The sequence below is a fragment of the Strigops habroptila genome, chromosome 8 (assembly GCF_004027225.2).
Source record: "Strigops habroptila isolate Jane chromosome 8, bStrHab1.2.pri, whole genome shotgun sequence".
Classification (NCBI taxonomy): domain Eukaryota; kingdom Metazoa; phylum Chordata; class Aves; order Psittaciformes; family Psittacidae; genus Strigops; species Strigops habroptila.
In genome coordinates, this window is record NC_044284.2 from 41143311 (window position 1) to 41170953 (window position 27643).

General features: G+C 44.6%; 2 protein-coding genes across 7 annotated transcripts in view; one reads left to right on the forward strand and one right to left on the reverse strand.

Moving 5' to 3' along the window:
* The window catches only part of ABL2 (ABL proto-oncogene 2, non-receptor tyrosine kinase), a 57946-nt gene extending 54506 nt beyond the window's left edge, over window positions 1-3440 (reverse strand). For both annotated transcript variants that reach the window (XM_030494958.1, XM_030494957.2), the window contains exon 1: window positions 3040-3440. In XM_030494958.1, coding sequence (XP_030350818.1) covers window positions 3040-3217 — 178 coding nt within the window. In that variant the 5' untranslated portion in view covers window positions 3218-3440. The remainder of the gene's footprint in view (window positions 1-3039) is intronic.
* A 482-nt stretch (window positions 3441-3922) lies between these two features.
* The window catches only part of SOAT1 (sterol O-acyltransferase 1), a 44522-nt gene continuing 20801 nt past the window's right edge, over window positions 3923-27643 (forward strand). Inside the window, exons 1-2 of one of the 5 annotated variants that reach the window (XM_030495593.1) lie at window positions 3923-3945; window positions 22075-22204. In XM_030495593.1, coding sequence (XP_030351453.1) covers window positions 22081-22204 — 124 coding nt within the window. In that variant the 5' untranslated portion in view covers window positions 3923-3945; window positions 22075-22080. Of the gene's footprint in view, window positions 3946-16724; window positions 16782-18674; window positions 18812-20751; window positions 20881-22074; window positions 22205-27643 lie in introns of those variants that run through there. The other 4 variants (XM_030495589.1, XM_030495592.1, XM_030495591.2 and 1 more) reach the window with 4 other exon arrangements.

The following is a 27643-nucleotide window of genomic DNA, read 5'->3' on the forward strand; positions in this document are numbered from 1 at the left end:
TCTCAGGTTTTTATAAGAGCCTCAGCCTAGCATAAGGGATTTTACATTTTATTGATTTGACACAAGCTGTTCTTCAAAATCCTGTAGCAAAAATGGGTCTTGAGGATGAAAATACTGTTTACTTCCACCCTTTTCATAAACAATCCAGAAGAAGCAACCATTCAAAATGAACTTTGGCAAGAGTGCTTAGTAAGGTTCACAGTATAGTACAAAATCTGCCAACGTGAGCTGAGGCAGAGATTTACACCTGTAAGTCAACAGGTTGCCTTTCTCAAATCAATGACTACCAAGAAAAGCCAAGGAAGGCAGATAATCCAGGTTCATCCTTTGACTGGCTGGTTTAGTCACTGGCCCAAGAGTGCTAACTCATAATCCTGTGCTTCTTCCATCACTTTTCATATACTGTGAATACACATCCTAGAGGCAGGATGGAAGGTTGGCTTCAGAAAGAAATTACTAGGAAAGAGGAATCTGGATCAAGTAATATCAGCAAGCACAGCATCTCAGCTAAAGAAGTGGAGCACTTAAAGCTAGCAAAAAGCCAGGTTAAGTAAAACAGGACAACAAGGTTAGTAAATGAAAAATAAGAATAGAAGTTGAGAAATCCCCTCAGACAAAAGTCAGGATCACAAGAAAAGAACTGAGAAAGCAAGTGAACTTCAGATTCAGGAACATGACAAAAATATTCTATTATTGTCCAAGACAAGTATTAAAATAGGTGCCCGTCTTTGACTAGCACTTGGTTCAGATAATCAATAGCGAGTTGTTCACTCATTTATAGTAAAATGTGCATGGAATCAGGGAACAACTTAACACGGCTGAGGTATTCACCAACATGGGACAGCAGTTCGAAGCCTGCCCTAAAACTCAAAAACTGGATTGCCAAAAAAACCCCACCCCTTTTACATAATCTAACAGAATAAAAAGCTGTATCTTATTTTCAATAGACATATCTTCCTTTACAGTCTGCAAAGAAAATAACAGAAGCAACAAAAACCTAATTAAAATTATATCCGTTACCTTAGCACTGAAGCAGATAAACTAAACAATATAAATAGTAGAGAAATTATTTTTAAAGATACAATCACTGTTATCACAGAGAAATGTTCTTTTTATATGACCCTGAACAGTTTTATTCAGAGTGTGTTGGCTTCCCTGGCTCATTCTTGTTTTGAGTTCTATGGAAGACAAAGCACAGGGCTGGTAGAGCACATAATTTGTTGTCTTGGTGTGCACACATACTTAAGAAAGCTTTTCCTCTTCATTTCCCTGCCACTCCAGGTGAATAATTCTCTTTACCGTCTACCTTTAAAATTTAGTAGGGCAGAGAGAGGAGCTAGAAGGATTTATTCAGGATGTTAAACTAAATTACTACTAAAACATGCAGCAATAAATGAAAAGATGCGCTTGAGTCAGTCTCAACGGTGTTATTCTGAAGTAACTACACGTTCCCCAGATGCTGCACTGTACTTCCCACAAACATCCTTTCTGTCCTTGCCTTATAAGAGCAACAACTAAATAGCCATCTTGGTACCAAAACACAAAAAGAGACAATTTGTCATTAGCAGGAGTACTCCTGCCTGCTAAGTCATACTTAGCATTTTGCCTATATAGCAGTTTTGCTCTAAAGTCTAAAGATATAGACTTCAGCATCCTCAAAGAAGTGGGGTATATGCACAACTTTTGAGATCTGCTCCTAACATTGTGAATTTACAGTATTTCAGTCTATTATAGTAATGTTTTTGCCAAACAGCCTTTTAAAGTACAGAAATACAAAACCGACAGAATAAAACATGAGTTGATGATACTATGGCTGAAAGATGCAACAAAATGCTTAGTTGTAACTGTAGTAATAGTGGGTCAGGCATTTCAGCAAGCTTGGAGTTCTGTTTTGGTTTTAAAGTTGATACCACTCCCTGAACTCAAAAGCTGTGATAACACTGAGATTTTAAAAACCAAATTTAGTGCTGCACTCTTGTTTTGATTCATACTTACGTGTCAGCAGTCACAGCAGATGATATTTACATTCAGACTGCTGGTTGCATGTTCCTTAATCTTTTTGCCTATGCTCATTCTATTGAGCAGAAGAAAACATGTATTGTCAGAAGCAGCCTTCCTCTATAAACACTGACATATCTCTCCACCTAAAGCCAAACCAGCCACGCTCTCCATAGCGGATTCAGTTCTTTAGGATTAGAGATGCATCCGCGCATCTATTCTCAAGACGCTCGTCAGACCAGACAGGTTTCAGTTGATCACCTTCCAAAACTTGTGCATTATATAAAGGTGTTGCCAGATAGATATAACAAACAACAAAACCAACAAAAATAAAAACACATAGTTACAAAGGGGGATTTGAAGTTGTGGGGTCCTCCTAAGAGAGATTACTGAAACTAATCGTGTTGCATTAAACATTTCCGGTATCACTTTACAGCAATAAGAATAAATGTGGACAGGCAAAAACTTCAACTGAGAAACAGATTTCAGCTGTAACACCTCAGTCAAAACAAAATCTTTTGCTCTGTCAGGAGCTATATAACAACAGAGACTTACAGATGTAGATGGGCAAGTTATAAGCGCCTCAGTAAACAGAAAGACAAAGCACATGTAACGTTTACCTCTGTAACAAAACCAGAGCTAGGAACCGCTGCAGTGACAGCCACCACGCACAGCGAGTTTTGATTCCCGGTGGTGCCACCTCGCTCCCGCGGATGCCGGGGAGTCCCAGCTCCGGGGGAAGTTCCTCCGGCCCCGCTGCCAGGCTCTGGGCTGGGCCGAGGCAAGCGTCTCCCGGGACGTGGCACAGCGGCGGAGCTGCCCCGCTCCCCCCGCCGGGAGAGGCGCCTCTCTTCACCCCGCACCTCTCCCCTCCCCCAGTTAAACCCGCAACAACAAAGGAGGCAGGGCAGGAAGGGCGATCTCGCCCCTTTCCCCCGCGCCCCGCGATCGACCCTCTGGCCGCGGCCGACCGCAGGCGGGCGTCCCCCAAGCCCCGGCCCTCCACCCGTCCGGCGGCGCGGCCCCAGCCCGGCCCCTCACCGTGCTGGGTGAAGATATTGAAGCCTCCCTCGGCGGCGCGCCCGGCCGCCTCCCGCCGGCGACCCGCCGGCTTGGCCGCGCTGCTACCCCGCAGTCCCCGCGGCTGCTGCTGCTGAGACGACGGCTGGTGCTGGAGCCCGGCGCCCGGCTCCCCGACGCGGCCCACCTGCTGCCCCATCGCCGCGCTCCCGGCCGCGGCCCGCGCTCACATGCCGCCGCTGCTCCCCGGCCCGGCAGGCGGCCTCCCGCTCCTCCCCCCGGCGCGTCGCGGCGCGGCCCGGCCCGGCCCGGCGGCTCCCGCCCGCCTCGCCGCCCCCGCCGGCCCCCGCGGCGCTCCGGCCTGGGACTCACGGACTCGCCCCCTCAGCCCCCGCCGCCATCTTAGACCACAGAGCGCCGGGAGAGCGGGGACAGAGCGGCTCCCCCAGCCGCCTCCGGTCCTCCGAGGGAGGCCGCCCACCCCTCCGCGGCAGCGGCGGTCACGCACGGTGGCGCCGGCACGGTCGCACCGGAGCGTGGCTGTGGCGGGGACAGGCATGGACCGAGGAGCAAGACCCCGGGGTGCTTGTCCGGATTGTGCCCTCGGAGGGTCCTTCCTTCTTGGCCGCGATTTGAGGCCGGGCGCGGGCAACCTGACCAAATTCTGCGGCCATGGCCCCAAGGCTGCCCCGCTGAGGGCAGCTGCGCGCCGGCCCCACAAGCACGCTTTCCCTGCAAGCTAAGGGCAGGCTGGTTCCCCTACGAACCCAAGCAGATGTGAGGGGCAAAGCCAGGGTCACGTACCCGGCTGCAGAAGGGAGCGGTGGTGGGCCTGTCCTGAGCCGTGCACATCTCCATGGCTCACCAGGCCCTGGATGAGCTCCTCAGGTTCCCACCGGGACCTGCTCTCCTGGCCAAGGGCGTGCGGTAAGAGAAAGGCACTGGTGTGTGAATAGCATCAGGCATGTCAGTGGCCAGATGTGGCTGACAGCAGCATCTTGTCATCGGGTGGCTGAACGTACACTCTATTCTGTAATTGGTAAACTGTCTTCTTTCAGCTTCTGTAATGTTAGCATAAGGTGGTCCAATTCAAAGCAGAAAGGAGGAGGTTTCATCCTGAAGGATAATGGTGCTTGTTGCAGCTTAGAAGAACTAGGCACTTGAAAGTATTTCAGTCTCCATGCTGGCTACTATTTCAGCAATGCTTTGGCAGTGTTGCTTCATTGTGGATGAGCCATAATGTCGCTCATCTCAGATGCCCTCACCACATCACTGAGAACTGACATGACAGTGACAAACTGGCTTGGTAACACTCGGAGCCAGCCAGCTTACAAGGAGCCACAGCAACCTATGGCTGGACCAACGTTTGTGTGGCTGTCCTGGGGTGGGAAGGTGAGAAGAAGCTCCTTTGCAAGTTCCATGAAAGTCAGCTTTCTTCATTAAATTCATAGTGACAGGAATTCTGAGACTGTAATTTACCTTCTCAGGGTCATGAGGTGCTACCAAAATGCTGTCCACACTATCACATGCACTCACATGCACTCAAACTGCACCCTGCTGCCATAATTCAAGGGTGGCTTGTCCAGCTGGCTAGTGTGTACTCTGACACAGGCTGGAGTAAATGGGAGTGAGGAGCACAGGGAGCCAGAAATGCCTTAACTCACTAAATTAATGGACTAAGAACAATGGGGAGATCAGGAATTACAGACATACTTGCTGTTAACACACAGCAAATAATTTCTGGGAATATCTGGGGCGTAGCATGGGGTATGCATTGCCAAATCTATGATTCTATGAAGTCCAGGACCATGTATACACATGGTTATGTGTATATGAGCAGAGGCTGTCTCTGCAGGATGGACAGTCTCTGGCAGAACCAGCTCACATGGGTAAACTGTAGTGGAGATATTTCCTGGTCTCATTCCAGCTAGAATTTGCAGGGTTTGGCATTTGTAAATGGTTTGCCTTGTAAACAAAATATATGTTCTCTGGAGACTGTAGAGAGACAACAAACATAGAATTCCCTCACGCCATTTGCAGTTGCCACATAGGATAGAACCACTCTTTAAAAATCAAATACTATTTTTCTTTCCTAATGCCTTTTACTTGCTCATCCTAAAGAACTATCCAGAGGAAGGCCATTAGCAATTTAAAAGAAGATACCAATGTCAAGAGACTATTATACATAAGTGCGCCAAGGAGAATTGGGTTTAAACACTGTTCTTACTCCTCAGATCTCATGAAATTCTTCCTTCTCTCTACCAGCAGCTTGTGCACATATAGCAGCTTGTCGTGGATTACGTTAATGTCCAACTGTATGGAGCTTGTCTGGCGCAGAGAAATATCTTTCTTGGGGATGGAGTCAGGCAGGGGCTTTCTAAAAAGGCCTGTTACAAGGGGAGGAGGGCTGCGGCATGGTTACCATTTGTTACCATAGTATTCTAAGATCATGCTGTACCTTATTAAAAAAAGCTTCAAAACTAGCGCCCCAGCCGTTGCTGGTTGTGTGCTAAACAAGCCGTACCCTCAGACTGTACCCCACTAGGTCCTCCCAACAACATAGTTTGTATGGTATCATATAAACAGGGGACGCACCTAGTTGGTGACTGTCTTCTAGAGTGCCTGCTAGAAAAGCGGTGGGGATATAAACAAGAAACTCCCCAAACTGAAAATGACTCTGTGCTACTGACTCACAGATGACACTGAGCCACACCATTCCTTATTGTTAAAGTGGGAGCTGATGAGTATTTACTTCACGGAGTGTCATGGTTACTAACCATGAAAAGATTACACAGTGCTTTGAAGAGGTAAACTCTGTATCAATGCGACCTGTTATTATCAGCCGTGATGCTATCAGCCTCATGTAGGATCAGGAATAGGTTGTTTTTCAGAAAGTAATTTCTTTTGAAGAGGTCTGGCACCATGCATTAATGAGACATCAGTAACAGTTACTGTCCTCCTGGCGATTTTGGGCTTCCAATCAGTCTGCCATCTCATGAGCTGTTCGAATAAGGGATAAAAGGGACCAAGGAACAAAAGCAGCATTGAGGTTACAATGATGTGCCTGGCAAGAAACTTGCTATTTCTAGAAATGCTTTTGAACTGACTTTAAATATTCACCATATATCCAGTCCTTGAAGCTTCTTCTAAGCACTGACAGTGCATTGCTCCACATCCACAGTGTGCTCCCAAAATCACACAATCAAATAATTGCTGGCTGAGCAGACTTACATGCTCAGCATTACATGTCACGAGCGTGCTGCTGTCATCTGCCTGAAGTACAGGTTCTGTGCCAGAAGAAGTCTGTGGACAAATTGGAGACTCCTGAGCCTAACTAAGTGTTGAGTCAACTGGGCAGTTTCTGTTTGTAGCTTAGGAAAAATTAACTAGCAGTACTCCGCCAGTGGCTTGAAAATTAATTCTAGGAGTAATCTTTGCTCTTTTTCCAACTCACATACCTTCTGTGTATCAAAGCTACATAGAGAAACAGATTTGTGTTAAACGTTTGGCTGGTATTTAGGATGTGGATGGTATTAGTTGAGGTATTTAAGTGCCTAGAACAACAGAGGCCTGATCGAGGTATTTGGAGAGTTCTCAAGCATAAAGGATACATGTGCGTAACATGGCAGGATTTTTATGCTTTTTTTGCAATACCAGAACAAGTTGTGAGGCTCAGGACAGCTGTAGCTCCTCTGGGATGCCTGCAAAGGTCATGTCTAATATCCACTAGATGGCTGTGGCATTGCTCTTCAGCGTCGCTGTAACACCCTGGACTTCACCTGTGTGAAAACCAGGCAGCCACCTCTTAATGGAAGGGTTCTGGGGAAAGACATTAAAACAAAACAAAACAAAACAAAAAAAAAGAAAACAAAAAAAACCCCAAAAAAACAAAAAAGAAAGATTTTAAAATCTGGTCTGATAAAGGCTTCGTGACACAAGGTTAGTTACTCTGCAGTATACACTGAAAGCTTGTAAGTGATGAGCCATTTCAAAGGAGAATGTCGTTTCTTGGTGCAAGCACTCATCCTTTCATCTCTGATTGACAGCTCTTAAAATGTACTGTCTGCACAGATCTTTCATGGCACAATAGGTAGTGTTTCAGTGTTGTCTTACAAGTTATTTCAAATCATGACTATGATTTAAATTAGAATTTATGTACAGTGTGTGCAAGATAGCTTCGGGTACTCACATGCCTGTTCAGTGAGAGTCTATGAACATAAAAGCTTTCTGGAGAAGTATGGTTTTCTAACAGATTTTGCCCAACAGCACGGAAGGGTTCACGTGCAGCCCTTGAAAGATGATATTTCCTCTGTTAGTAACTGCTCTTTCTTCCACCATAGCTAAAATTAAAACTCCCCACACATACCCACCCCCACATGCTGCATCCCACCAACCAACTCAGCCCTTTCCTCAGCACAACCAACCTTTTATTAATTTCTTTGATGCTGCTTCAGCATTATCCTTATTCAAACCGCTATTCCGACACTGCCAGCTACTAGTCTAAACATTGACACCTACCAAGAGAGCAAGTAAATGAAGGGCTCTGTGCAGAGGGAGGAAAGGACCTGGGTGTGTCTGTGTGTAGAGACAACTGCAGCATCTTGGGCATCCCCATTCTTCTTTTATTTGGTCCTGTGGTTTTTTGTTAGGTATATTATATAACTAACCACGCTTGTGGATCACAGCTGTGTGGCCAGGCCTTGTGTACATATCTGCTAACTGTAAACAACACCACATAAACTGTGCTGAGATTTTGCAGAACTATACCCTTCATGGTATAACCCATAAACTTCTCACAGCCTCCATCAGAGTAAAGCCAGAGGTGGGGAGACACGGAATAAGCAGATTATAGGACTTCTTCAGTTATTTTTTTCTTGTCTGATATATTTCTGTAAGTATTACAGCTGCACTGCCCTTCCCAAGCATCTGTTTGAGGCACAAAAGGTTGTAGAAGGGTATGTTAATAAGAACATTAAGAATGTTGTTTGCTTGCCTTTTTCCATGGAAAATGTTGCCTCCACCAAACAAAAATGATGACAAGTCTCTGCATCTGCTGGGAATTGCAAATTAGTACTCAGCTTGCACAGCGTGATCACTGATAAAGTACATTTGCTGAGGTAATATGAGGTCCCTTGACAGTGCTGGTGATGATTCAGGCTTTTAGGCGTTTGTCTGCAGGTGGGTCAATAGGAATGTTTTGCCACCAGAGTTCCAGGGTTGCCTTAATTCATGTTTAGGAGCCTAATTTTTTCAGTTCCTCATTTGAAATCTTACTAGCTCATTGGACAGTGAGGGAGTTCTCTAGTTTGCAGATGGAAGATTTTCTTCCCATGTTTTCTGTTTTCTCTCCCTGAGAGGTTTGCAGCCAGAGAGCTGACATTTAGATAAGGGACAGCAAATGCTTCAGAGCACACTACTATGCTGCGGTACCTCCAGCAGTGCCTCTGAGACCAACCTCATCCCACCTTAGATTCCTCTGATGACTACTCTACTGTACTTGAATTAGAATAACCACCATGATAGTCCAAAACAAAATAAAGACTCATCAGCCACCAAAAAAAAAAAAAAAAAAAAAAATCCTTTATTTTCCAAGACATGCAGCTAAAATAAGCTGGAATTAGAATCACAAAATCATTTAGGTTTGAAAAGACTCTGGACTTGGCATGCTTCCTTTCCATGCTCTTTGCTTCATGTGCTAGTTTCCCCTTGTACCTCCTCCACCTCTGTCTTCTTGCCTCCTCACACTGTCACTTATGCTCGGAATACTTTGCCAGTCAGTGAGTTCCATGCAGCTTCACTTCTCTTTTATAAATCATACTGAAAACTGTATCTTCCAAAGTTGCTCTTGTTATTGCCAATAATTAGTATCAATGTGATTGCACTCCTGGTATTGTTTTGAGTTGTACACACTTCTGAATTTAGTCTTCGATCTTGTAAGGAAGCCTGAGGGTACAACTTCTTGCAGGATTTGTGCTCTGTATTATATATTTAGGATGGCAGGAATCCAGCCTTGCTCTGGACCACTTTGGTAAATGCCTATGTGACCTGGCCATGAATGGTGTCATACTCTGTGCAATGGTGCTGATTAATTTAATCACTTTTAAGAGACAAAGTTTGGTCTAAAATATTGTTATTGTTTCATTCTACAAAGTCTGGAGATTCTTCCTTGGCAGGGTTTTTTATTTAATTATGCAAGAATTTTAAGTGATTACTTTGTCTTTCAAATAACATCGTGTTCCTTTCTTCACACAGTTATATAGTATTAAATATCCATGCTTTTCAGCTTCCAGCTTTGATGTTATTTCTTAAAAAAAATGCTCAGTAGCATGAAACTACTCTGAAGAAAAGCGTAATTGTACAACTGTAGCAGGAGAAAGCGTCAGGGTTTTGTACGATGTTTCTGTGAACATACATGTATGTGTATGTGCACAGAACAGACTGGTACCCAAGAGAGCAGCATATACATTTGTAATCAAATCTCACTTAAATTCATAACTTGTTCCTTATGTTAAACATACAAATATTTCTGTTCTCTTTGCAAATTCTGCCTCTCCGCTCATTACTAAACCTTTCAGAAAACACATAAGCCCAAATCTTCCCCTGATCAGGCTCTTAATGTGTTTTGTGTGGTCTTTATTTAGACTGTAAACTTGCTGAAGTAGGAAATGTCTTATAAAAAACCAGCTACACTGTCTCATTTCACATCCAAATTCTTCTCCCATACCAGCTGTGTGTGTTTGCCTAGCAGCAAGTCTTCTGTTAATGAATGACTTGTTCTCATTAGCTTGTCAGGCTGGTTATGTAGCCTGTAGTTCCTGCTCATACAGAGCAGCGCTCCTTCCCTTGTAGCTTCTAGTAAATCAGACAATGAGACATACAAAGCCTTGTGTCTCTGAGCCTGACCTTTGTACTTGTACTCATTAACTAACACAGAATGCCAAAATAAAGTAACTAGCTGCTGGTTACATGTATTAACATAAGTGAAGTCCTACCGGCTGCCTGATGCAGGGATTGTTGCAAGCTTTACCATCAGCTACCACTTCTAAGCCTTCTTTAAAAGAGGGGGAAATGGCAGAGGCAAAGGAGTTGCACTTGATACATTTGCTTTGTGAAGCTGAGGTCCAGAGTTGGAGGTTTTAAAAATGAGGCCCTGAGCAGCTTCATTTAACTTTGTAATTGGCTGTGCTTTGAGCAGGAGAGTGGACTAGATGAGCTGCAGTGATCCCTGTCAACTTAAATTCTTATTCTAGCAAAAGGTGAGTTCACCTGCAAGTTCCCTCCATTTGGAGCATAAACTAAGACTGTCCTCTAACTAGACTGAATTTGTCACAGAAGTCATAGGAACTGAATATTTCTGGAATGTCTGTCTCTCCATCTGATTTGCATAAAATAGGCCAACAGGTTCAAAAAGTTATTGGGAGGTAAAAGACAGCTGGGGCACACAGACACTCCCTTCCCCGCACACATAAGACAACTGTATAAGCCTTGTTTTCTTAATAAAATCTTTCTTCCCTTTATCTTTGTGCAGAAAACTTGTCAAGTGTTCATCTAATGAGGCCTGAAGTCATGCTACGTACTCCCAGCTGCAGCCAACCTGAAATAATACTTCCCCAGAGCCAACAGCACATTTCATACAGCTGAGGCATTTACTGTGCAATCCGAACTATGCAGAGAAGTTGAGACATTTAGGAGTGAAACCCGGGCATCTTCTTTCTGATAGTCAGAGATTATATCACTGTGCTCACATGAGCGTATGTTTAAGTCTGCCTGGTGCCTTGTCTGTGCCAGCAGACACGGGAGTATGTCTGTTACCTCTGTGTGTCGTCCTCAACTTTCTCGTACCCGAGAGTGACAGAAAGGGGAATTTGACCTCAGTGTGCTAGAGACCGCCTGGCTGTCTGCCTTTCCCTTTTTGTCTACTCTTTCTTAGGATGCAGTCACACTACAAAATTACCTTGACTCACCAGTCTTGGAAGTTTTTCCCATGGGTTGGTTGTGATAAAGGGCAGACGTACTAGATACATTACTAACCTGTGCTGCTAGGGAAGGCACTGATAAGGCATGAATCCACTGTGGATTGTATGTGCTTCTGAGATTTTCGTCTACCTGAACCAACACCACATCCCTCCCCAACATTTCTTCTGCAAGGGAGCAGTCCTATAGCCTCATTCCACAAAGCTTGCCTGATTATCCAAGAGACTCCTTTAGCAGACATGGCAGCAGATTAATCTGTTTCCCTTTCTCCCTGTTTGCAGAGAACACACCTATCTTCCTCTGCTTTTGATGGCCCTGGAAAACATTACTTCTGTGTTCCCGGGAAAGAGCTTTAGAGCACTTCTATTTTCTGCCTCACAGGGCAGCAAAAACTGTGAAATCACCAGCATTCTCTGTTTGTATGTTCCCTGGAGCTGTTATACTGTGCAGTCTGAAATAGAGATCCGGCCTCAGGGATTTGCTAATGATGCATTCAGTCTCAGCATGGCACATGCTCATTCCTGGGGAGTTACTGAGTTAGCATTTATAGTTCTACACTTTTCCTCTGAGTAGAAGAAACCTGCTGATTTTCCCTCAGCAGTGAGGTCTTGCGTGTTGGATTCTCTTCTCATGACAGCTTACTTGGAATGCCACCAGAAATCTTACAGCCTGGATCCTTCCTCCTAAAATCACAGACTACAGTAGCATCACACCAGTGATTCTCCCATAACTTGGTGTCTGATCAGCAGGCAACAGTAAAATGAGATCTTATGAGATGCAATTTCAGAAAAATAAAACAAAGACTTATGTGCTGAAGATGGGCGATTGTTGCTGTGGGCACTGGAAGCCTTTTGCAACTGGGTGAATAAGCTCACAAATAGGAAGCAAGGAATAAGCAGTTGCTGAGGAAAGCACACGTGGAAAAAATTTGGGGAGTGACCACTGCTGTTTGCTTTGATGGTGCTCTTGTGGGTCCCTACTGTAGAGAAATGGCAGTGGTAAAGGATGAAGAAAATTCACTCAAGGTTTACCCTGTTCTCTGGTTGGTTTGTCAATTCATGTTTCTCCAGCCACTTTATGCAATGAGGGAATTTTTTTGTGTGGGCAAGGGTTGAACTAACAGGAACACTTTTACTATATTTCATACTAACTTGCTAGTGAAGACAAGACTTCTCTTGCCTGACCTACATGCCTGAACTCAGAATCCCTCTCCTGGGCCTGCCATCTTCAGATTTAAATCCTTTAAACAAGCTCAAGTTTTCATCTCCTCATCCATATTTCCAAGGCATGTAAGCCTCAAGGCACTAGGCCAACAACGGAATAGTGCTGAGCACAAAGATGTTTTTGTAACCACATCAACTCAGCGCAATACAGATCAACTGCAGCAAACCCTGCAGATTGCTTCACCTCCCAGTGTAGTTCCATTATAACCTCCCATTTTTGCTAGTCCTCAGCTGATAGCAAAACTCCTCCTTCAGCTTTGTAACTCTTAACTTTTTTTCTTCCCCCCCCCTTCAGTGAAATGCTGTTGAGAGCTGCCAGAGGCTCAGCTGTGACATAGATCTATCTGAATTCAGGGTTTTGGAAGTGTTCCTTCACACTTGTCATGTCTTTTAATAAGCACTGCATTGTACCAAGTCTGTACATTCTTTACTGTTCTACTTGTTGCTATGGCCAGAAGTGCCAAGTTTCAGTCCGACTCTTTTGGGAGACTAGACAGAAACCTGGATTTTCTTTGTTTCTGCTTAGTTCATGCTCCTGGCCCCTACAGTGTTCTCCCTTCACCATCACCCAAAACTTCTTTCCAAGACAGGAAGGTTGGAAGGTGCTGCCCTCTCCAGTCCCTCAGCTTGTATAACCAGCAGCGGTCTCTTGGCCTGAATCATTGTGGCAGAGAAGTGAACACATGGATGGATTCAGTCTCTAGCTAGGTGTTTCCAGAATCAGGGAGAAGCTGAAAGGAATAGATGGGAATGGCCCTGAACAGAGAAGAGGGAAGTTTTTGGCAAGGGAGCTACAAAGGCATGGTGTTGTCAGTCCGTATCAAGCTTGGGAAAGGCTCTCGCAGAAGGGAGAGCAGCAGGACATGCTGCCTCATTGCCATGGAAACAGCCAAAAAACTGGCTGGGCAGATTTAGAAATGTCTCCTGCTTGGGACTAACTTTCGGTAGATGTCATCTATCTTCACAGAGATTAAAACAAAGTGGGAAAGAGGAAATGTCCGACACTGAAAGCTGAAAACGTTGTTTTCTTTCTTCATCTACAACAGAAAGTCAATCTTCCATGGCTTTATGAAGATATTTTTTCTCCTCTGAGAAATATGTCCTGGTTTTGATGGGGATTATTTTTACCCATGTCTTCATGGTTTTGGGGCTCTTTCATTACAAAGATCAAACACTTTTGGCATTATGATTCTGGCTGTCATTTCGATGGTCTAGACTTCTCGATGGTGCTCACTATGTCTCTTGCAAGCACACTTGCTACCTACATGATGTTTCTCCGTAAGATCTCAACTCTTGGCCCTAAGGATCTCATACTCCCTCAAAGAGGCTGATCTCACCAAAGCAGTGAGTTTTTTTCCCCACACCTCTCAAATCCAATTGTTTCCCCACAGCCTCATAATGTTATTTCTAAAGACAGCTTAAAAGATTACAAATATATAGCTATATTACAGCATGTATATGAAATCTCTGCCTTAAGAACATCCTTCTGTTTCTACAACTGGGGATTGGAGAAAGCTGTGGAAGCCTCCCTCATGAGAAGAGTGAAAAAGTTCATTACTGCACATAGAAGGTTATTAGTCTCCATAAGCCCTTTGCAAAGTACAGAATAGGTAGGACTGTACAACTGTAGACTACAAGCAACTGTCTTGGGAATCACCTGGACCAGTCATTCCATAAGCACTAATTCTCTTCCATGTCCGTCAGCAGGCAGTGCATTTGTACTGCAACAAATAAAAGTGAAACAAGAAAATGGTAGAAAACACTGACTGGCATGGATTTCTCCACCTAAGCACCTTAGCAGCTGTGGGGAGAACAATAGCAAACTATTTTGTATTTACTTAGGGAGGAGAGAAAGGATGCACATTTTTATGAAATATGGAGAGGAAGAGATTGCTATTACAGAGTAGTAAGTAGTCATTAAGTAGTAAGTAGTCATTAAACTAGGTGTAAAATGTCTACTTTTCCACCTGCTGTGTCTTACCTTCACGTGGAAGGGTCCCAGCTGCGTAGCACAGCTGGCAAGCTGTGGAGTCACAAGGAACATGTACAGTTGCTACTGTAAGAACGGGAAGGAGATGCTGGCCAAGTCCAGTGCTGCATTTCCACAAAAATATTTAGAAAGCCCTTATATGTGGGAGAGTCAATATGAGTAACTAGACCTGTTTGTTCTGGAACTAATCTCTCTCAAGTCACTCTTCCAGGGCTGCCTGCACATTTAATTCTGTATGTTCCTGATGAAATAACTTCAGAGACCACGTCAATATTTTCATGAAATTTTAATAAGCAGCAGAATATGCTGCAAAATAGATCTGAGATTGGTTTGAGGTGGTGTCACAAAGTAATGATGATGATATATAATGTGGTTGGGACCCAGGTGAAATTGTTTCTGAGCCCAACAGAGAGAGAAAGCTGGGATGTTGCAGAGGGTGAAGAGCAGTTTCAGGAAACACAATTCACCTTAGCAGGGCTAGGCAATAGTTATACCTATACAGACTGAATACCTTTCATGATCTGATGTTTAGCCAGATTAGAAGGATCTACTTCTTTTTACATACACTGAAGAAATAACCTCCTCAACTTAAATAACCCCAACAATCACACCAGCCCAGCTGGCAAGATTCATTCCATTACTTCAGAGTGGTAGGGAAAGGAAAAGTTATTTGTTCCTCAAAAAATAATGCAAGTTTCCCTTTTCAGCAATGGAATCACCACAATTAAGTTGGCTGTTGCACCTCCTGCTCGGTCAAGGATTATTTTCGTTCTCTGGCAAAAAGTGGCGTGATGTTTGAGTAAGGATACCGCTGCCCTCTGCCGGGAGAGGTGCGGTTGTTTCTTTCCGCCTGTTTGATCTCCCTGCAAAACTTCATTGCTTGGAAAGTAACTGGAAGTGGGGAATTGCTCGGTGAAGTTGGAGTTTTAGTTCCTGCTGCCTCTGTCTTTCCTCCGAAGTTTGCTGATTCTCCTTCACCAAATATTTTGAAAACTCTGCGCCTCAGACAAAGTAAAGAGGAGCAAGGGTAATTACATACAAAATCTTGACATGACGGTAGCAATTGAACCGGAGTTTTTAAAAAGGAATCTTTATGATCTGTAAACACTTCAGGCATCCTCAACAATGTGATGTCTGCTGGAGCTAGTTTTCAGCTTTCCTGCCAAAATTCAATCATTCATTACCAGATCAGGCTGAAGTCCTCTACAGTTTCTTAATTTTTATATATATATAATTTTTTAATTTTTTTATTTAACTGCAGCACTTACCTAACTGAGTTTTGGCCTCAGTCTTACATCCACACCATTTTTTCTGGTTATGCAAAAATTGAAGCTTATTTATTGCTTCATTTATAACCGGCTTGACATTACACATCTAACATTACTGTAGTTTTGTTGTTGGGGTTTTTTTAAGGAAATAAAGTGAAACGTGTAACAATATTTTTAACCACTTGATGGAGCTATTTCATTTATACATTAAGATTTTGCTATTGTGCGTACATACTGGGAAATAGTAAACAATACTTCTATACATCTTATTATAGGACATACCACACTTTACCGACACACGTGAAAGTATTGAGGCTCTTGGGTAACTGACTTTAAAGCCCACAAAGAAGTTTTAAAGGAATTAACCATTCTGGTCAATAAATGCAGGCATCAGGAACAGCCACAGGTACTTACTCCCTGGCTGACTGAGAGCAAACCTCTTAAAATAGAAAATAAATTAGAGTTACTCAGAATTAAGAGTAGGCAGAGTTAACCACATCTATTTTGCAGCAGTGCCAAAAATGGCAGGAAGGAACAAGACCAGGCACAGATTTTCTAGCAGGATTGTGAAAGCCTCAACTCTCCATCTCGCTTCCCCTGCCATCCCCACCTCTCCGTAACATGGGCTGGTACAGGCCATGCTGCTGCCTCCCCAGTGCCTCCCTCAGCTGCACAGACCCCCCCCACCCCACCCCAGTCATCGTGAGGATATATCCGTCTGCCCTGGGCAGCACAAAAGCTTTAACAGCAAAGGGTTTTCTTTATGCTTCCCCTGAGCTGATAGGCAGGCTCAGGTGCATCAAGCATGTCTACAATCACCAAAGTGATGGTACATAATGTGTGCATGAGAGCTGTAAATTCTTGCTTAGACTGCCCGGGGAGTGGTGGTGGAATAGAGAAAGACAGAAAGAAAGAGAGAAAGAAATCAGGTAAACAAGCAGTGCTGCAGAAGTCAAGTTGCTGCCTGGTGCTGTGGGTAGGTGAGAGCAAGTGAAGCTGAAGCAAAACGCTGGGGTGTCAAGGTTCCCATGTCAACAAATGGGAATGACCACGTGCTGATTCAGCCAGGAGTGCTCAGGAACGGTTGTGGTTAGGCAATCGTTGGGCGATGCAACCCATAAGATTAATGTATGACACTAAAAAATCAAGATTGCAATCACTGTGGTGACAAGCAGAGTAAATGGTGTAGCTGATGAAATAGTACACCAATTTGGACTGGTGAAGACACAGCGGATGATGGGCGTGAGTGGCAGGGACAAAGGTAGCAATGCCTTCTTCCAATTTCCTGTGTAAAGGATGGGAAGAAAGGTGAAAAGAAAAGCAAACTGGCTAACTCTGAAGGTCACATGCACTTTACTTTCTATCAAACGTATCTCATTTTCCTACCCTCCAGAGTTAGGGTTTTACTAATTTGATGAAACAGTTTCATCAACCATTTGTTGAAGTTTAGGAAACTTTTGGATGTGTTGGGTTTTGGTGGTTTGTGGGGTTTTGTTGGGTTTGGTTTTTTTGTGGGGTGTTTTTTGTTTTGTTTTGTTTTGCTTTTCCGCTTGCTCACAGAGCCAATGGTGGCACCACAAGACAATTCAGGGTAAATAGCACAGCATTTTCAGCATGAGGGCACCAGTGATCATGTATAGCCTGACTTGAGAGTATTTCTAAGCAGCATTCTGTTAAAATTGACATCTTAAGAACAGGGGCAAAGGTATGTGAAAATTCCTGGTGCTATCACCCATGCAGCTGGTCACATTTCAGCAATCACAAGATTTTCTATATATATATATTTTTTAACAACAGCTTTCCTATTAAGCAGCATTAAGCAGCAGAAAGATGGGTGATGGGATAACAGTGTGAAACACACACTGCAAACTAAATCAGTGTCAGACTTTTTCACCCAGTGGCTCTGCTCGGAGTCCACATAGAATATTTAAAACAACTTCTGAATAGTTCCAGCAGTTACACATTAAAAGAGTCTGTCTCTGGTGTCTGTTGGTCAAAACCAATTTGTTTTATTAACAAGTCTGATAAGGTGATATGTGTTAGAAATGTTTTAATACCGTATTGTAGCTTCGACCCGTGGTTTGGGACAACGGCTTAAGGTGCACCTGGGTACATATTTTGCACAGGACAGCCCTGAAGTCATGAAGAGAAGGAAAGACACGTACTTGGAAATTAGTGGCTTAGCTCTGACTTTGGGAAAACTTTCCCATTTACACAGTGAGATGCAGCTACTAAGAGGTTACTAGAGTTTGTTCAGTGGTGACGTGTTCCTGTGTTCCTGTGACTCACCAGCCGTCACGAGCCTGTGTCTGACCAGGGAAACAGAGAAAGCGAGGGTGTAAACCCCAGCCTTTTGCCCAGTTCTGACCCTCTGGAGTACAGGCGGGGACTGGAAGGACACTCCTCCAGCCAGGCCCCTTCTCGGCTCCCCCCTTGCAGGTGAGCTGCAGCTCACGCTACTCAGGGTAAAACCTGTGAGGGTGAACACCCCCTGCCACAAAGCCCCACTTCTTGGGGGACCGTGGTTGCTACTTAAGTCGGCAGACACTCCATTTTTACTGCCCTTCAGAAATATTTGCCCTCGCTCCCGTAAAGCCTTTTGGAAGAACCTCATGGAGGACGCACGTTTGTACTGAACCCCGGGGGAAACGCTTGCTGAGGAAAACCTGGCTATTCCCTCTGAATGACGATGATAGGCAAAGCTGCTGGCTCCTCCGCAGCCCTCCCAGCCTTGACTCCTGTGCCCTCCTCCCAGTTCCCTGAAATAACTCGTCCTTGTGCCGGGGGGTGTGTGGGGAGGATGGAGGTCCTCAGGGCAGGGTCAGGCCTGCCCGTGTGTGCTGGCTGAGCGCACCCGGGATCTCGGGCTGGGCGGCCACGGCTGCCCGTGTCCCTGGGGACGAGGCGCACCGTTCCCTCTGCGGTCCGTTTTGCCCCCGGAGGGCCGGGGTAAGGCGCAGGGGCGGCCCGTTCCGCCGCGACGCCTGACAGGAAACCCACCGGGGGGCGCGGGTCTCGGAGAAGGCGGGAAACCGGAGGGGGGGGGGGGGAGCCGCGGAGGGGCGCGCCCCACGTGCGCTTCGCGTGCCGCGTGCCGCCTCCCACCCGGCTCCCCGCTGCCCCCATGCCGCGCGCCCCCTTCCCCCCCCACGGAACGCTTCCCAGCCAATAGGCGGCGGCGCCGCTCCCCCCTCCCTCTGCGCGGTGACGTGCGCGAGCCCCGGGAAGAGGCCCCGGCGCGCGGGCGCGCGGTGGAGGCGGGAAGCGGCAAGCGGCTGCGGGGAGCCGGCGCGCGCGGAGCCAGCGGCTCGGTCGCCCTGAGGTGACGCTCCCGCGGGGTGAGGGCGGCCGCTCCCTGAGCCCGGTCCGGCGTGTCCCGCGGGAGCCCGGCCGCTCGGCCCGCTGCCGGCTTTAGGCCCGACCCGACCCCGGCGGTACCGCGGCACCGGCGTCCCACCGGCGCGGTGCTGCTGAGGCGGGGAGGCTGTGTCCGGAGCCCTTCCGCAGGGCCGTGCGGCTTGGGGAGGGGCGCGGCGCCCCGCGGGCCGCCCTCAGGGCTGGGGCTTGGGGGAGGTGGGGGGTGGGTCTCATTGCTGGCAGCGGGCACCAACGCATAACTCTTCAGCGGTTGTTTCCAGGGAGTTAGTGGAGAAGGGAGTTGACTTATGGTCTGGGGTGTGCTCGGAGTCTTGGCAGTGCTTTAAGCAGCTCCATTGTTATCTGGATTTCGGGCTTTTTATCCGCTTTCTTTCTAATTTTCTGTTCCTCTGGTGAGTGTTTTGCGCGTTGCTGCTGAGCCGTGGAATGACCTTAACTTTGCTGTGGTACCAGCCCAGTGCGCAAAGAGCTCTGCCAGTACCGAGGATGTGGCACACCGGCTCTGCTAGTTGATGTTATACCCGGGGGCAGAAGGAAAACCTTGGAAATATGAAAGGCGTTTGGGATGGTTATTAGTATAAGCGCTTTTGGAGGTAGAAGATGTGCCCTCACTGTGCTATGAAGCCTTTTGAAATGTAAAGATGTACTTCCTATAGGGTGTTGCTTGTCTCCTAAGGCATGCTTATAATTGCCAATGTTTCGAAAGGGGAGATGGAGAAACTCATGGTTTCTGAGACCTTTTACGAGTACCATAATGCAGTCATGCCTATAAAGTCAGGGAGTTTCTGCTGGGAAATCTGATAATGGGATGCATTTGTGGTCCTACGTGTCCTGCAAGTGCTGAGCGGGTGAAGGCAGGACTGTTTACGAATGGTGAGGAGTGGTTTCTTTTTGTGAAGGTGATAGTGAACATTTAGGAGTTATCCTGGCACTGTGTCATGATTGATTTAGTTCTAGCAGAGATTAGAGGGAAGGTCTGATGCCCTCTGCGTGCATTGATGTGCTGATAGTTGCTTAGGTACTGTAATGCTACACCTCTCTTCATACGGGAAGTAGACCAGGAGAATGTTTTCATGTATTTCCTCTAGCACAGTTCTTGTTTTGATGTGAAAAGCCTATCTGAAATGAATACCTCTTTAAGTTAATTGCTTAAGCTTTTTTTCCCCCCCTCACAGGCATGATTTTTCTTTTCCCCTATCCTGAAACTCTTTATTTTTAACCTCTTTCTGTTAGTCTTTTAGTGAGATACTCTAACCACTCTGCACTGGAGAGGAGGGTGTGCCTTCTTAACCTCTTGAAGAAGATGAAGAGTGTACTGAGGAAAGAATTAAACTTGTGGTTCTGTGTTAGAGCTGGAAAACCTGCACCTTTAAGGACAGATGTGGCTCACAACAGCAATTTGGAGGAGGAGGTGGCAGTGGAGAGGCTCACTAGTGGCCCAAGGAGTAGCTTGTTAGTGCATGAACTTATAAGGCAGCTTGATTTCTCCCTCCACTCTTCTATAGACCCTATTTTGTGATCAGATTGATTCATTCTTAGCCTTTGATAGGGTTTGGGGCATCTCTTTTGTGTTAGAGCAGAAAGATTGAGGTGTTTGCCTGTCCAGCATCTCCAGGTAGTTGCAAGCCCCAGGTGGGCAAAATGATCCTTTGCTCTAAAGTGATTTTGGGGAGGCTAGGAAGTGGTAAGAGTAGTGTCTTCGTGATGGTGACTGGTTCGTGTTTAAAGGCAGTAGCATTTCAGCAATAACTGTGTGCAGAGCTGGTAGGAAGTGGGTACGTCCTGCCAGCTACCTTTTTGTGCTGGTGAGCATGGTTACTTTAGGAAGATTTACCACGTTCTTGCTTGGTTCTTTCTGTTTTTCATGTAAGTGCTTTTTTCATTATGTAAAATACAATAGTATGAGCTATCAGGTGGTGTACAAAACCAGCTGGGAAGTTTGTCATTTTTCTGGTCTTTGTTTTACAGCTTGTAGTTCTGGCTGTGATCTCTTGAGACAGAGCTAAGAGAGGCAGTGCTGCAAGAAATGGTGTTGGTGATTAAATTAGTGATTTGTTGGTTGGTGTTGCAAAAGGGCTTTTCCCCTGTATGCTGTGATGCCTGAAAGGAAAATGGGAGACTGTTCTACTAGAGGGACAAATACAGGAAGCAGAGTCCTGAAAACATCTGATCATAGTCTTGCTTCCCTTTTGCAGAAGTGCCAGCCTCAGTATTCTGAGGAAATCCATCCTTAAATAGTTATGTTCTGCCTTCTTAGTTTTTCTGTAAGTGCATGAATTTTCCTTGCCTGTCTCTTAACAGCTCATCTGTGCTGGTGCATGTATTCTGTTCACTGGCAACAAAACACATGTCTATTTAAAAGTTTGTGCCAAGATAAAAAAATGTATCAAAAAGGAGAAGAGTTAGTTTGAAACCGTGGTTACATACGTGCCTGTGTGGGTTTCTGGAAGTCCAGTTCTGAAAAGTGTCCCTGGTTGTAGCTACATCTGGGAGCTTCTTGAGCTGAATTTCCTGGAGAGCATGATGGAATGTCAATTTGTGACCAAATTAGAATCTCTTTCTCCCCTTTTCATTAACTAAAATTTTGGTTTCAGCCTGGCTGTGGTGCTTCAGGTGTTCCCTAATAGCTGGCCTGTCCCCAGCAGTGACCTTTCTAATTGAATCTGACGTAGTTCAAACCTGATTTTCTCTTCCTGTTTTTCTGTGGTTTGCGATGCAACCATTGTCTGGCCAAGCAGAGCATAAGGATCTATTGAAGAAGCTTCTCTTCCAGTAAGAACTGAAGGCTTGACTCAGGCAAAATAATGCGGTGATTCTGCAAAGCAAACCTCCCAGATCTCTTGGAAGACAAATTTTGCTGTCCGACCTGACTATGAGCATTTGCAAGGGTGCTTTGGCCTTTTAAAGATTTCACAAAGTCTTAAGTCATTTTAAGTACTTTGAAGGTCTCGGAGGGAGGGGAGCTGTGGGGAGATATTTTGGTGGTGGTGGGGAAGCTTGTTTGGTTACTTTGTTCCTTTACTGCTTGTAGTAAGGGAGAGGAAGTGTGATCCACAATAAATTACTAATACAAGCGTGTGCTTAATTTCCCTACCCTTCCGCTGAATTCATAATGGAGGTAGGAAAGTCTAGTGTCAAGAAGGCTATGTAAATTTATTCTTGAACAATGTAAATTAGTTTCTTTTGTCGTTAATTATCTGCTGTTCTTTTCTTGTCTACCTAGGCAACAATGGCAGGTGAAGACTGTGTAAGAAAACGCCAGTCTGGCTCCACTACAACCTCCAAGACCCCCGAGAATGAAGAAATGCAGAGGAGACCTGAGGGTGAGAGGTCATTTCAAAACTCAAGCAATGGTGAGACTCTGACTTACGATAAGTTGTGTCTCTGGCATGTAATCTTCTCTAAGGTGTCCTTTCTAGCTCATGGCTCTTGCCTCTTTGCTCTTTCATTTCAGTGTTTCTGCTCATAGAAAGGCTGCCAAGGTGGAGCTCCCTGTGTACCAGCTGCACATCTTCAGCAGGTGTAGGTTGTTGGGAGTGCTGTCCTGCAGAACTTTCCCTCCAGGCTGTGTGCTGCTGTCAGGGATCTAGACTAAAGAAAGCAATTAATTGCCACGGGACAATTGTGTGTGATGAGGAGGAGATGCTTTAATACTGTAAATGGTGCAAATGCATCTTGACAACAGTTCTGAGTAATCCTGGTAAACGCTTTTTCTGGGGACTTCACCTTGCTTCCTTTACAAGCATTAAGTATGTGGCTTCCTCAGGATTGAACAAAATCGTCTTTAACATCCCAGGCTAAGCTGGTGTCTCCATCCTGACAGACAAATGGAGGTAGGATGCCACAAAGAATGATTCTCTGTTCCTGTGGGGCTCTGTTAATGTCAGAACAGCTCCTTTCTATCCAGTCTCAACCTTGGCTGCTGTAAAATAGAGCAATAAACAGTTGGGTTTGTGTTCATTTGTATTGTGGTTACCTTAAAAGTTATGTGGCTTATAGTTGGCTTTGTGGAAGTGTCTCTGCTTCCTGTCCTGTCCATTGAGCTGCAGGGACAGTTCTGTGGCAGTATGAGCAGTTTTGCCTGTGGACTCTGTGGGCACTGTGTCTGTCTCTAATTCCTAGGTTATGCTGTACCACATTCCAGCCCGGTGATAAGGAGGTTAGCGGTGAAATTGCAGCTTGTTTTCTTTCTCTTTGGAAGACAGAATAAGCAAAAAAACTAGACTAGTTTAACAGAGTGTGCCATGTGAGTATAAGTTCCAAAACCCTGGTGCCAGTGACTCAAGGAGAGAACTCTTGCTGGTATGCTCCTGAATATTGTCACTATTTCATAGTACTTCTTTCAACTGAAACAGGAGTTGGAGCAAATTTAAGTTTAGGACAAGTCAGTTTTGTTTTTGCAAAAAATACGTTGGAAAGAAAGCCATCCCACAAACTACTTGGAGAGCTGGGGTGTTAAGCTGTTGGTGGTGCAATCATTTTAATTGAATCAAATAGGACTGTTCCATTAATGCTGTTCTTAGAAAATTCCCTGGAGCTGATGGCTACTGGAAAACAGTTATAATGGGAAGCAGACCTCTACCCTTTAACGTAAGGAAACACCTTAACTGTTATGCATGAATTTGACTTCTTGCAAGCTTGTGGGTAAAGAATAAATATAGCTGTGATAATTAGCACTTTATAGGTGGGTGTGCCAGTCTTTAAAAGCCTTTCATTGTGATACCTCCAGGACGTGGCGTAATGTCACTGCAGGTGAAATATTGCATGTGCATAGCAAGTAAACATTCTGGGGCAGATCTCTTGGAAGTGTACTTAGCTTTCATGTGTGTATGTGCGCCTGCTGGGTTGGCTTCAAACAATGCAGTGTGTTTTAATACAGTGCAAACTGCAGTGAGGGACAGTGAGGAGGGATCCTGGTTGGTTAAGACTAGGTAGCTTTTAGCTGCCAGAGTTGCTGTCAATTCAGCAGAAGTGTCATAAAGACTTCCATTTTTGCAGACTCTTAGCTCAGAGATGGGGACAACAGAAATGCCACAGGGAGGTAGGAGGCCCAAATCTGATGCCTGACCACATTATAGGCCTGGGAGGAATATGCTGGTCCTGAGTTCCTCCTACAGTGGGATTAGATCAGCAACTCTGTGACATGAAGGTTGAAGCTTTACAGAGTTGAGGTGCTCACATGTTCCAGATCGTGACCTCTTCATGTAGTCCAACGTGCTTGCATAACTAGGTAGGGCTTTCTGTGAAAACACAGCTGAGGTTGAAGCATTTCTCAGAAGTAGCCATAGACTTCTCGCTTTCCTTTGTCCTAGTTACTCACTTCTGAATAGCTGTTTCTAAGGCATTAGTCCTGATGTGTACAAAGGCAGCATGAGGCTAATGATCTGCTGTCTGGCAACATCTCTTTTTTTATAATGTAGTGTAACACTGGGTATTGTGTAGAATTTTAGAGAAGATGGGTGTTTATTGCAGTCGGGGGATTCCAGCCAGGTCAAGACAGTATCTTGTATGCAAGTAAATGTGGTAGTGTCTTTGTGGTAATTATTTCTGTAGAAAAGCTAAATGGCTAATGTGATTTCTAACCCTTGATCCTCTCCGATAAGCAAACACAATCAGCTTAACAGTTAATGCGTCGAAGGCCAATTGACTTGCTTCCAGAAGCGCGCGAACTTTCTACAGAAAGTTTTAGGCCATTTATCCTGTTTTCATTAAAACTCAGATGCATTGACTGATCTGGAATTGTTCAGAGGAATAACTTTAACCTGTATATTGGCTTTAGAGCTATGTTCACTCTGATTCTTCCATCTGTATAGTTTAGGTGATTTTTTTTTTTTCTTGCCTTACCAATGCTTTTGAAGACTGACTCATTGCCTGAGTTCTAAGACTGAATAGTTTGTACTCTGGTACCCCTAAATTTATAGCAATGTGGAAATATTAATAGCTTTGAGATTGCCAGAAGAATCCTTCTGTCCCTTGGTGTGTTTGTGTCTTGTAAACATTCAGCCTGTAATTTCACTTTGACAGAGTAGCTGAACTTCAGTCTCATATATCACTTCTCTTCCTTGAATTGGCTCCAGTATCATACTTAAACAACTAATTTGGTCCTGACATAGAGTCAAGAGGTGATCTAGGCAGCAATAATCCCCTGTCAAAAGCCGGGCTTCCTTAATAAGATTAGTCTTACATGTTTTCAGCTGGAGATACATAAAGAAATATGAAACTGTTCTGCTTAAGGAGATATTGATATCAGGCAGTACCAGTTGCAGGAAAACTTACCTAGATTGAACATAATAGAAACTGCATGGGCAGATCTTGAAGTGCTCTTAAGCACACATCTGAGTGCCTCTAAAATGCTAAAATTAGACCATTCAAAACAGTAAACTGATGGTTTTGGAGTTTACCCTTGTTTCCTCAGAAATCAGGGTTTAAAAGTGTCTCTGGAGGCTGATCAGCAAACAAGCTATGTGGCATATCTTTGTTTGGTGTAAGCCTGTTTGGTAATGCTAATCTTCAAAAGGGTTTATTATCTTCCACTGAAGAGGTTACTATTGATCAATCTCAGTGCAAAAGTTCATGACGCTGCACGAATTGTATATACCTACTGGTAGATGTAGGAGGAGGGAGCTCTGACACTGAGAGAAATTTGGAAAGCTTTAGGGTTTGCTGTCTGACTCAGCAATAAGTGTTCATTCATTCTATCAACAGGCTGTTTCTTGTACAGATTAGTGAATTGGGATTAAGCTGATTGAATTGAGTATTTCGGATGTATTTCCAGGAGATGGATCAAACAGAGCAGCCTTGTCTGAGACTAGCTGGATTCTGGTGATTCTAGGCTCTCGTATTTTGCAACCTGTGGGTTTGAAGACTGAGCAATTTCTTGAGAAGAGCCTGTGGACATGGTGGCGTGATGTAGAGAATACTGGTGCTTCCTTCTGCTAGCGAAGAGGCTGTTTGGGTGCTGTGTCCCTATAGAAATGACTTTCAAAACTGAATTTCTTGCCCAACTGCAGTGCACTTGCCTATGGCCTATGTGTTCTTCAAGCAGATGAGATGAGCTCTGGGAGCAATCCAGTCATAACTTGCCTCTATCTGCTGAATGGCCAAATAAATTACTGTAAGTTAGAGTAAGGCTTATTAGCATCAAATTATTAACGTATGTTGTACCAGATATGGAAGACTTCCCCTCTTTACAGTAGCCTTGTGCTAGGTTGGCTTTAACATTGCTTTCCTAAAGATAACATCTTTAGTGTTTTTAGAGAGGGAGTCTTTTAGTTCAGGCATCTGACAGTAATGAAATCCTTCTGCCTATGTTGCTTTAACCTCTTGAATAGTAAGTTTTCCAATCAAGAAATAATGAAGGTAATATTTTTAAACCCTTTTAGAGAAGGGCAGTATTGGGTACAGTTTGTATCAGTGACTTTCCATGAAGATCCTGAAACTAAACAGATCCTGACATCATTAGGGGAAAATGCTTCTGAACCGTGAGTGGTGTGCTTGCATGTTCCAAGAAGTGGGTTGTTTTGGTTTTGTTTTTTTTGAAGTACATGTGGCAAACTGAAGTTTGGTCATGTGCTTTGCCTAGCTTTTCTGCAAAGAGGTATTTTTTGTCTTGAATGCAGTGCAGGGATTTATATAGCAGTAGTCTCCGCAGGTCATTCTAACTGCTCAATAATAAGCTTATTGCCACAATGCAGAAATAGTTTGAGTGGCAATGGCTCAGAGTGCTGGGCTGCAGGCAGCTTCTGTGGCTGGTGAAGTCACTGGAGCCTGGAACTGTAACTGCACACAAGCCACAGTTTTACTCAAATGATTTATTCCCACATGTGCCCTTGGTGGTAATTGCAGACTGTAGCGGTTAAATAAAATTAATTCTTTTTAACACAGTTAATTTTTGAAAGCTTGCTTAGTAGACTGCTGGCTAGTGTCTCACGTAGGAGGTGGTTTTTTTGGATCCCAATCTGCAACACTAACAGATCATAGGAATGGGATGCTTCTCTAGTCATCTCACATGTTATTTACCTGTAACATGTACAAGAGTAGGTTGAAAAAGGGACAGTGAGATCCTTTAAGAAAGATAGTTTGTAAATCTTTTATGAAACTGAAGTTGCTCAAGTTTTCAACAATAAAAAGCTTTCTCAATCTTCAGGTGATCATTTATTAGCCGGGTTTCCTAGGGAAACAAAGCTTACATTTAAATTGCTCAACCTTTTTGCTTCCAACTTTTGAACCTGCTTGGAATTTGGGCTGTGCAGAGGTGTCACATCCTGCAAGGATCAGTTTCTACAAGCCCAATGCAAGTGGTCAGCTAAAGATCTTATCAGCACCTTTGCTGATGGGAACGGAACACAACTCCCATTAAGTTAAGTTAAACTTCTCTCTGTGCGCAAAGCTCTTTCAAAGCAAACCCTGCTTCAGTTTCCTGTGAAATTTGCTACTATTTCTTACTAGTCTTCAAAGGAGATTTTCTTTCTTATGACTTTAAATATATTTCCTGTTTTCTTAAGGCATATCCCCTCTCAAATTGATCCGATATCCCATCCCAAATTTAGTTTTAAATGCTAAGATGTGCTTGCTTGTCCTGTGCAGTCTTGAGTTCATTTTTGTAATGATGCTGCAAACCCAAAGTGACAGAGAGGGATGCAGTCTTCATTGCCAGTGTCAAAGGAAAATGAGGATTTGGACTTCACTGCAGTGTGCAATTCCTTTTAGACTCAAAATCATGTGGTGATTCTCTTCTAGAGTGACCTCACAGAACATAAGTAGCAGCTTGCACAATGGAAGATGAATGATTC